At 43.6% G+C, this 10,727-nt stretch overlaps 1 protein-coding gene across 1 annotated transcript; it reads right to left on the bottom strand.

The window, feature by feature from the left end:
* Positions 1 to 4,290: 4,290 nt before the first annotated feature.
* Positions 4,291 to 10,461, bottom strand: IL36B (interleukin 36 beta). Its single transcript, XM_070511775.1, has 5 exons — positions 10,307 to 10,461; positions 9,405 to 9,491; positions 8,741 to 8,848; positions 5,926 to 6,065; positions 4,291 to 5,124 (listed from the first exon to the last, which is right to left on the bottom strand). The coding sequence occupies exons 2-5, from the start codon at positions 9,418 to 9,420 to the stop codon at positions 4,912 to 4,914; spliced, it is 477 nt and encodes a 158-aa protein (XP_070367876.1). The 5' UTR covers positions 9,421 to 9,491; positions 10,307 to 10,461; the 3' UTR covers positions 4,291 to 4,911.
* Between the last annotated feature and the right edge of the window lie 266 nt (positions 10,462 to 10,727).

Raw genomic sequence — 10,727 nt, 5'->3', positions numbered from 1 at the left:
CTGAAGCTGCCTGGAGCAGCCTAGAGTTTACCACTCTGCCTTATTCTCCTGGTTCTGCTGGCAAATGACAGCTCATCACAGTGACTTGAGAATATGAAATCAGAGTTGATGGGCACAGCCCAGACCCCAAAGGTTAAGGGGGGACTAGACATTGTCTCTTATTTCTCTAATCCACCTGAAACAATAATAAAGGCACTGCTTTGATTTTTATTTTGCCATCAGTATATTCTCTACGTGTTTGAATGTGGATGGGGACCAAGGGTGAGGGACTGTTATCCCCAAACCTTCAAAATTTAATGACAGTTCCAGGAAGATTGATATATTTTCTTCCTGTTTTGTTTACTACCGTATCCCCAGCATTTAGAATAGTGTAGGTGCTCAAAAAATATTTGTTTAATGATTGAAATTATTGGTCTTGTTGCTCCCCTTGGGAATAAAAACAAGTTCTGGTATTTGGAATTTGAACTCCATGCTGAGTGTCGGGAAGCCATTGCTGCTGGCTTTGACCTTGATCAGTTACAGCTTTTATGATGGTTATGCTGCTATTATAGGCATAGCTGAAGCTGCTCTTAGAGAATCAGAGCTTTAATCTGCGAAGAGCTTCTAAGTTGCACACGAGTAGGGAAGAGCAGCTTGTGAATTTTGGTCTTTTAATCATTGGTATTGGATATTGGAAGGTAGCAATCTATCAGGGGCACAATCTTTGCTAGTCTCTGTCTCATTTTTAATTGCATCCTTGGCCAAGTAGAGAACAAATTAGTAATGGCATTATGGGTTTTCATGAGGCTTGTCCACTTATTCCTGGAGTCATTACCCAACCAGATGAATTAGAGTTGACTCTGGAGTATTTTTTTCATAATCAGGACTCTTCTGCTTGTAAGTGACTCAAATAATATGACAGTTAATCGATCAGTTTATTTTCTGCATATTTCTCTTCCCTTCTTTTTTCTCGTTGACTACCCAAGTGGTGTTTCTTGCCTCAAGTTGACATTAGATTATAAACAAAATTAAACTTCTTGACCTAGTGGAGAGACAAAAATTCTCAGTTGCAAGCTTGCAGAGCCTTTTAAATGTTCTGTTCCAAAGAATAAAAGAACGTGGAGTTGTAGGGAGGGAAGAACAGATCTGGATGCTGACATAAATTGGAAAGGAAGGATGGGGAGGAGGGAGTGGGAGGCTGGAACAGACTTGCGTTTGGGGGTTCAGATTGCTGAATGGAAGGCATTCAGGGGAAAAGCTGTCTTTGAAGATCATGTGTAGAACCTCTTCTCTGCCGGTCTGTGGACAACCCACCATTTAACAGTCCTGGATCTGAGTAAGGCCTCCATGACTCTGGCTTATAGAAGCAACAACAGCACCAAAACCTTGAATATTAGAGTACCTCAAAGACTGGAGGAAAAAGTCATAGAAACCAGTGTTTCAGAGACTAGAACAGAGGAAATAACACTGTTAGGGCTCTTTCTCCATCTGTCTATGGTGTGTGTGTGTGTTGGCCTCATTCTCTCCACGCTACAGGTAGAGAAGGAACTATCCTAGCCTGTCTGCTTGGTAGGCTTAGGGCACCCACACTGTTGAGAAGTGCTTTCTGATGTTGACTGAACAGAAATCTGTTTTCCTGTACCTCCTTCTATGGTTCCTAGCTTTGATTCAAGCAAAGAACAACACACTCCTTGCTATGGTCTGAAAGTCTGTATCCTCCAAAATTCATACGTTGAAATCCAAGTGCCCAGTGTGATAGTATTAGGAGGAGGGGGCCTTTGGGAGATGATTAGGTCATGATGGGGGGGCCCTCATAAATGAGACTAATAGCCTTCTAAGAGAGGCCCAAGAGAGCTCCCTTCCCCCTTCTACCATGTGAGGACACAACAAGAAGTCTTCAGTCTCAGAGAGGGTCTGACCATGCTGGCACCCTTATATCAGACTTCCAGCTTCCAGAGCCGTGGGAAATAAATAGTTGTCGATATTAAGCCCCTAGTCTATGTTATTTTGTTATAGCAGCCCATGCAGACTAAAACAAACCCTCAAAACAGGAGAGCCAATAAAATAGCTGAGGACATCTCTTGGGGCTTTCTATGGTTTCTCCTCCTCCTCTCCTTCCTTCACCATCACCTCCTCTGTCAGAGGGAACAGGTGATGCAGTGTACAGTGGACTGGCCATCTATCTCCCGCTCATCTCCAGTGCTTTTGGGATTGCTAAGAAAGCTAGTATTTATACATATAGCCTAGAATTACATTATGTTTTTTTTATCACCATCTATTGTTCTTTCTACACATTCTGCCATTTATAGAACTCTCATTCTTTGTAGCCCTTCCCAGAAAACTTGCTTACTATGTGTCCAATTTTATTGTTAACATACATCTCTCATAGTCATCCTTAGGTCATCTTGAGCTTAATCCTGACCTTGTCAGAGAATAAAATTGCAACAGTGAATTCCCCTGGTATCCTTTTCTGTGCTCCTAAACAGTTGTGAATATACATGAATGCACGTGGGTGAGGGTTTGGACAAAATACAAAGCTTTGGGCAGTACACAGAGTCCTCTGGGAGGGAGATGCCTTCGAGTCAGTGGACACTGGCTGCAGGCCCTCTGGAATGCTCTAAGTTGTGCTTTGTTTCTGCAGCCATCCCCTCCTAAATGGATGTCCTAGCATAGTCACGGTCCTCTAGGGTCAGATTGGCATGTGGGGAAGAGGAAGAAGAGTTGAGACAAGGAAGTTCCTAACCAGCCTTCCTGTGTTTTCCTTCTCTACCTTCTTTGAGGAGCTTTGCAGATCCTTGGACACTTCTTGCTGGTCTGGCCCCGACATCATAAAGCAAGTTCTACCCTGACATGCTTCAGTATCAATGGAAAATGCTAATACCTGCAATGAGAACTCATTTATTTCAACAAAATTTTTTAAAGAAATCGTTACATACGAGGCAAGATTTGGCTTCCAAAGGGAGTATATAAATGTAAAAGACACAATCTCTGACCTCTATGTACCTAGAATTTGGTTGAGGAGAAGAGAGCAAAGAGACCAAGACAAGGATTAAAAACTATAGCACAAACTCTAACAAAGGAAATGTCACACGAGAAAGCAAAAGTGCTGTAGCTCTCAATAAGATGCTGCATTTGGTTGGGTAATTGAGGAGAGGCCCCTGAGAACTTCGGACAGATGTAGGATGTTAGTAAAAGGCAGGTGAGATGCATATTGATGAAAGTGTTTGAGATGCTTGCAAAAGCATTAGTGGAGGCATGGAGGGAAGAAATCCAACGTGTTTGGAGTAGTTAGTAAAGAAAAGAAGCTCACTTTGGTTGACTCTTAGTCTGAGTTTACACCAGAAAACAGAGCCTGAGATAAGGATTTGAATGCAGGGTGATAAGAAGCATCCACAGAGAACAGGAGTAGGGACTGGGGAAATTGAAGGAGGGAAATGAGGAAAGCCAATGCAAGGGTGCATTCTTGACCTCAGCACTGTGGAGGGTGACTATGACTCAAGACTCTGAGGAACCATGTGGGTAGAATACATCTCAGAATTGTCCACCAGAATGATCAAAGAGAGTAGCCTTTCCCCACCCGCTCCCACCCCTGCTTCGGTCAAGGGTTCTTCATGGAGCAGCTCCCCCTTATTTCCAGGTTTGTGCATGTGTGAGTGCCAAGCAGGTTCCTGCAAGTGTCCTTCCCCGGGTGTCCTAGGAGCCCCAGAGCAGAGACAGGGGGTTGGTGTAGCAGAGATGACACACTGTCAGGTTAAAGCTTCCCAAAGCTAGTTGCACAGCAATGACTGGAGTAAAAGGAAGGCTCACAGGATATAAGGTGGGGTTCAAGGATTATCTCAAACAGAATCATGGACAGTGAAGCAACAGGAGGTAATGCCAGAAGGATAGGTTTGGAACAGATTATGCTTGGCTGAGAAATTGGAACTTGGTTAGCAATGGGTACCCAATTGCAAAACTCAATAGCCTTGCTTGTCCTGTGCCAAGAAGAGCAAGGTCTCCTGAGAGAAGAGAGCCTGTCATGCCACATTCATGTTCAGTATATTATAGTAAATTGCAATTTACATGTGATTGGCTAAGTGAAGTTGTAGATTATATTATAGGCCTTAACTAAAGTAACCCTCACAAAATGGACAACTGGCTTAAAGGCATCTCAATAAACTGTTGCCTGAAGCTTCTACTAAAATTCCAAAAACATACATAACAACCAGAAAATATCGTAGCTGATGCTTCTACTTCCAGCCACTTTATAAAATAAGGACAGTACAATAAATTCTGAGAAGTTGCCTTAAAAAATTCAAACTGATACAAGTGGTTCTTTGAAATATGGATTGATTTACTTTCATTACAGTTAACAATTAATTTTAACCAAAGCATATACTGTGTGTCAAATTATTAACTAATGTTATTATGAATCCATCATGATTATCAAGACATAAAAATTTTTATTTCACATTCATCTTATCCTTTTGATTTATCTTTGAGAATATATATTACAATATTTATAATAAACATGCATAGAATTAATAAACAATGTTTTTTTATTAATAGGGTTGTATGAACAAAAGTTTTTTAAATTCACATCTCTAGGCCGTAGGTTGTCAGAAGGAATGAGAAGAGACTGCTGTGTACAAGAAGCTTTTGGGATGTTGATTTAACTGGACTTGGCAACTAGGTGGATGGTGGGACAAGATCAGGAGAGAATAAAAAGTGACTCTTAGGTTTCATATTGGGATGGCGTTCAAATGGGGGACATGGGGCAGAAATGGATGTCCAGAGGAGGAGGTGGTTTTGGGTGATGAAAATGAGGTGGGCCATGTGTGGGCATCTGTGCATGGTGATCTCTTAACATGACTGACTGTGTTTTCAAACAGAAGCTTCTCTGCCTGCTTGCTTCTCTGTCCTGGAATCAGCCCCCCACAGCCCAGGCTGGACTTAGTGCTCAGGCTCTAAATAGAAGTTAGTGTTTTCAGTTCCGCCCCTCTCCTTGGTGAGAGTGATGGGCTGTCTGGCCGTGGAGGAGGTGGCTATGAACCAGCCAGGGCAGGAGAATGACTGAAAGGCAGAGGTGGTGCCCTCTATAATGCAGAAAAAGAGAAAAGGTTTCTGCCCTTCGTTCATATGGTGCAGGTCCATGACATTTTTCTCCTAGGAGTAGAAAAGAGGCTTATTAAAGAATATTACTGGAAGGAGGGAGCTAAACTGACTCAGCCCCAGAAGTGACTGCTTTCCCCAAAGGGAGGGACAGAGGCAGATGAAAGGAGGACACTAGGTGTCAACGCAGGCAACCTACTGGTTCCCAATAGCTTGGCTCCACCCCAAGATCCCATGACACAAAGTACTTCTGATTCTTTGAGACAGCACTATCTTCCCTGAGAACAGAGGGAAGTTCAACTCTCTTTCGTGGGTGCTCCTGGTATGCACCCATTTGCAGGTTCAGACCAGTCTTACGTGATTCCCAACCTCCAAGTGCATTGATACATTACAGATTCCATCATAAGCAGAAGGATTAGCTTCATAACTACAAATTCTGCTTTCAGTACAAGGACCATAGGCATGTAATATGCAAGATCCAGATTAACAACCCCGGCCCCCCGTCTCCTGTGCCGTACAGTGGCCTTTGCTTAAATGGAAGCACCTCATCACCCCAGAGCATTTCTGGGAGGCAGCTAAGGAGCACTGAGGATGGAGAAACCACCCTTCCTCAGCCTTTCTGAAACATTCCCATGGGGGTGTTCTCTGGCTTTCAGAGAATGCTCTGACATTAAAATAAGTGTTACGCCCATTCCAAAGGTAGTATGGATTGATTCGGGGATCAGCCAGGTCAGATTTCCTTTCTTACACTGAATATAAAGCATCAAAAAAATGCCATTTTTATTCAGTAACATATTAAATGAAATAAAAAGTCCATCTCACAATACTTCTCTCATTAGCTGCACAACCACTCACCTTGATCTGCAAAGTAGGCTGGCCTTGAATTTTTGCACAAAAGAGAGAGTGATTTGTGCCCTTGATTCCCAGGTAAACCGGATTACCTTTTGCTTCATCATGCAATTTTTCATCTGTACATGATATTATGTCAAGACTGACTGGAAACACAAGGGAAGATAGAAACAGGTGTCAAGCTCCGAGTAGCAGAAAGGCCAGTCCTTCTGGCATCTCAGTTATTCCTCCCAGCCAGCAGGATACTGAGCAGCCAGGACTCCGCCAGAAGTTGCCTCCAATTAGCCATGTTGCAAATAGCCTTCATCATTGTCTGAAACCCATTTCCTTTTTACTTCTTTAACATCAGAACCCCAGTTGTCACCAGGGCACATTGCTTCCCCAAAATAAGAATAAAATTTCCCACCACATTTGCAGCTGATTTTGACCATATGCTTAAGTTGTAGCCCATGAGATATAAGTAGAAGTGTTGCGTGGGATTTCTAAGAATGTTCTATATAAGGAGTTGACTCAGCTGGGAGGAGCTCCTTTCTTATACCCTGTGTCTTCTTACTGCCCCCTTTAAATACTTAGATGGTGGTTGAGGGGACATTAAGGTTGATAAAGCAGAAGGCTAGAATCCTTGGACTCTGGTGGCATCATGGAGCCACAAGATCGGCCTCAGCCTGACTGCTCAGCCTTCTTTTATATGAGAAAGAAATAACTTCCTATCTTATTTAAGTCCCAGTTATGTAGGTTTTCTGTCTCTATCAGCTGATTTAAATTTAAATTCAGCTGAATTAAATTCCCAACTAATTTAGCAGGTGATTCTCAGGAGCCTGGGCATTCTGTATCTGTCCTTCTGGGCAGGGGGCAGAGAATTCATCCACTCAGCACTCCTTATTGAATGCCCACCCAGGACAAGGCACTGAAGATTTAACTAAGAACAAGAGAGACACTGTCATTGCCCCCATGGAAAATGAGATGAAAAAATTAAGCAGAGAAATGACAAGAACTACAATAAATTGCAACACCCTCTTGAGGGAAGTGATCAAAGCCTGGGACAGTAGGAGAGAGACTAAATTGTGATAGAAATCACGACAGACCTCTCTGCAAAGGTGAAATTCAAACCAAGACCTTAAAGCTAAGAGGGAGCTAGTATCTGAAGAAATGGTAACAGGATGGTAGAAGGGGTCTGGAGGGAAGGTATTAGAGGGAAAGGAAAAGAAAGACCCCTCCATGCAAAAGAGCTTGGTGAGTTCGAGGCCCTGAAATAAGACTGGTGTGCCTGAGATCTCCTCACTTCCCCCAACCCTGCACCTCCCCCCCGCAACACAAACACATGGGAATGATAGTACTCAATCAACATAGTAAGGTCACTCTTGATGCTTTGTGGAGGATGGATGGGAGGCTTCACAAATGAAGTGAGAGGGAGGGCAGTGAAGAAGTGATGGCAGTGGTCCAGCTGAATGATGATATTGTCTTAGAAATAAGGTGTATTTTGCACAGAGACTCATCAGCTTTTTCTGAGGGATTGGATGGAGATTGAGGAAAAGGAGGAATCAAGGATGTCTTCTGTATTTCTGGCTCCAGCTGGCAGGATGATGGTAGCTAACAGGCATGGGGAAGACTGGTTCTGTCAGCAGTTTTGAGACATCACATCCATAGACCTACTTGGGATAGATGAAGTCAGAGACGACTGAGAGGACAGCAAAAGGATGTGAGTAAACTATTCAAAGGAGACATCTGAATTGGAAGCATAAATGCCAGAGTGAAAAGGCAAATACATTAGTCCAAGAGACCAGCTTACAATCCCTTCAGAGGGGTTGTGTAATGATTGCAGACTGACATCTGAGGATCCCCAGCATTTGGAGATTTTATAGAGAAAGTAGAGTCAGAAAGGAGAATGCAAAAGAGGAGCCAGAGAACCACAGAGAATGTTCTCACAGAAGGAGAAGATGGAGAGTGTTCAGGAAAGAAAGAGTTCTCAATTATTCTGACTGCAGCTGAGGAACCAAATGTGAGGGCAGAGGAGTACATCTGTGGACGTTGGAAAGAGGGGCTTGAGGGGTTGGTCAAATAGTTCAGAAGTCTATTGTTTGATGTAAGCATGAGCAGGAGGTGAAATGGAGGCGAGCTCTGCAGCCAACTCTTCCATGAAGTTTGGCTATGATTGACATATAGAACAGGATATAGATCAGTATATAGGAAAATAGAATGGTGGTAAGAACGAAACATGGGAATCACGAGAAGCCTGGAAATATTATATTAGAGCATGTCTGTCAGTGATAGAAAGGACCCAGTAGACAGACAAAGGTGGAATATGCAGGGAAGAGAGGAATTAAATTAATTAATTTAATTTAATAATTAAACATTGAAGCCCTAGAGAAAGGGAAAGAAGCTGAGATGATCTGACTTTTGATGGGAGGAAGGAATATTCCCCCATTATTAGAAGAGAGGACACCAGGTTAAAAAATTGGGTAGGTTTGGTGGTGGAAAGATGATGGAGTTTGAATCTGAGGGCACAGGTAGCAATGGTTGGAATTTAAAGGAAAGAAACTCCAAGAGGAAGGTCAGCTGCTGCTTGAATGGACAATCCCTTCTTGTCTGAAGACATTTTCTCCCAGTAAGAAAAGCTGCCAATCCCTCGCATCTTCATTTCTAGGTATGGGATTTCCTTTGTGGGAGGGAACCATCTTGCCCTTCCTTGCCCTTCCTGTGGACATTGGGCTGGTGCTCAGAAGTAGGAGAGGCCAATGGCCAGGCTCATGCAAGCTCAGCCCCATCACTGGTGGAGCTGGTGTCCGTTAAAGAGGAACCAGTGGCTTCAATTGTTACTCACCGGGTTTGACATTGTTGTTGAAAGGAACTGCCATCAAAGAATCTCCCTCCACAACCCACACCATTTGTAGAGGATCACGAACATGAAAGCAGTCAGGAATTTGCTTCACTGCCAAGTGACAGAAAAGTACAAAAAACACTTGAGGTTATTACAGACTTCAGGATTCCGCTTGCTTTCTGGTAATAATAGATTTGAACTCTGGGAGAGGCTTACTGCTCTGAGAAAGGGTGGCTACAAGGAGAAAGGGAGAGAAATTAGGCAGAAGCCAGTTTGTGGATCAAAGCACCTGAAAGGATCTACATGCATTCATGGTCCCAAGAGATTTTCAGGATTCACCTCATTTCTAGGGTTATCAGTGACTTGTCTTTTTCTGATTGATAGTCTCTGGCTAGTAACAAAACCAAAAATATTTAAATTGGACATCAGTATGTTGTTTGCTTTTTTCTTTACCCTCTTTATCAAAATAAATAAGCAATTCTAAATACACATAATAAGAGAAAAGCTAAATGCTCTGAGATTTTCAAAGGCAGGTTTCACTGTCTAAGCAATTTAGCAAGAGCAAAAACACTTGTAGCTAAGCAAATGATAGGGGCTCTTGTACCCTATTGTCTTTGGTGAGGCAAGATGGAGATATTTCCAAGCTGGTTTGCAATTCATCACTTACACTGTGGGGTGGCCATGTTGGCTTCAGGACTTCTGTGAAGAGGACAAGGTAAATCAGATGGTGGAGAGAAGGTCGTCAGGAGTTGGTCTTGCGTGGAAAGAAGAGAAGAAAAACATGTTATCTATTTCTCTTCCCTCTCCCCTGGAATTTTGTGTAAAAATCCTGCCCTGAGATCCCGTCGCAAATGCATATTCGAGACTAAGATAGGAAGAGCATGTTCCAAGGCCAGAAAACCCCAAAAGGAAGCTCCCATCTCTGTCATGGCTGGGTGGTCCTGGTACTCCAGGCTGCGATAGCCTTTGGATGACCTCCATCCATCACATTTGGAATTTTTAGGAGGTTCCAGACCATCACCCCAGGCACCTTCTAGAACAGAGAGTCTCTGGGTTTATGGGAAGGAAGGGAGAGTACGTATCTATGTCCATTTAGCCCTCCACATAACTATAAGTCATCAGATTATCCCAACTTGAAGCTTGAACATTAAATTACTGACAGCAAACTTCTCTCTCCGGCCCCCATCTTCCCCAAAGATTCCTCATCCAAAGAGGCATCTCTAAGGATCCTGCACATGGACACCCACAGGCCCCGTTAGCTGTTTTGACTGTCAGGCGACATCTGTCTCTGGGCTTCTGGTTAGGGCACCAGGACAGTTCCCCAAGAAGACCACAAACTTCCCATGATGAGAACCAGTTGTTCGCACCCCTCCCTGTCTCACAATCCTCAGTGCCTGATTCAATAGTTATTCCTAGAAAGAGGGTGAGCAAACCACCACCTGCACTCTTGGAAGCAGCCCCAGCTCCTCTGATACCCTGTGCCTTAGACCAAGACCCCCGGAGCCTCCTCAAGACTACACAGAGCCGTGAAAGGTTCCCCACACATGGGTTCTGAGCAGCAAAAGTTACCTTTGTCCAAAGAGATGTTCTTGTCTCTGGATCCAAAGTTGAGGCTCTACCTGCATCCAAGGGCTCTAGCAAGCTATCTAGGACTCCCAGCCCTTTTAATGAGCAAGGAAGGAGGGTCATTTCCTGGCTCTGGGTGTGCCCACTTCAACAAGAAAGCTGGATTGGCACAGAGGTCCCTTGAGGCTTCAATGGGTTACCGGGAGGCAACAGAGGTGTGGCCCATCTGGGGTCCCGGAGAAACCAGAAGAGAGCAAATATCAAGAAACAACAATGAGGAAATACAGATGAGGCCAGATGCTGAGTTAAGGAAGAGAACTTCCTTCTGGATAGGCTTGGAGGCAGAGGTGTGGCTCTCTTGATTCACTGACTGCATGAAACATAGCCTCGTTCACATCTAATTTTGGACAATTCACAGTTCTTT

This window comes from Equus asinus, chromosome 6 (assembly GCF_041296235.1).
Source record: "Equus asinus isolate D_3611 breed Donkey chromosome 6, EquAss-T2T_v2, whole genome shotgun sequence".
Classification (NCBI taxonomy): Eukaryota; Metazoa; Chordata; class Mammalia; order Perissodactyla; family Equidae; genus Equus; species Equus asinus.
This window is presented reverse-complemented; position numbering and strand designations above follow the sequence as displayed.

What these genes read in the sequence shown, in the direction of transcription:
- IL36B (XM_070511775.1), bottom strand. An exon ending in CAACAACAATGTCAAACCCG is followed by an intron (nt 6,066 to 8,740) that starts GTGAGTAACAAT and finishes TTGTGTTTCCAG; the next exon opens with TCAGTCTTGACATAATATCA. An exon ending in AGCCTACTTTGCAGATCAAG is followed by an intron (nt 5,125 to 5,925) that starts GTGAGTGGTTGT and finishes TTCTACTCCTAG; the next exon opens with GAGAAAAATGTCATGGACCT.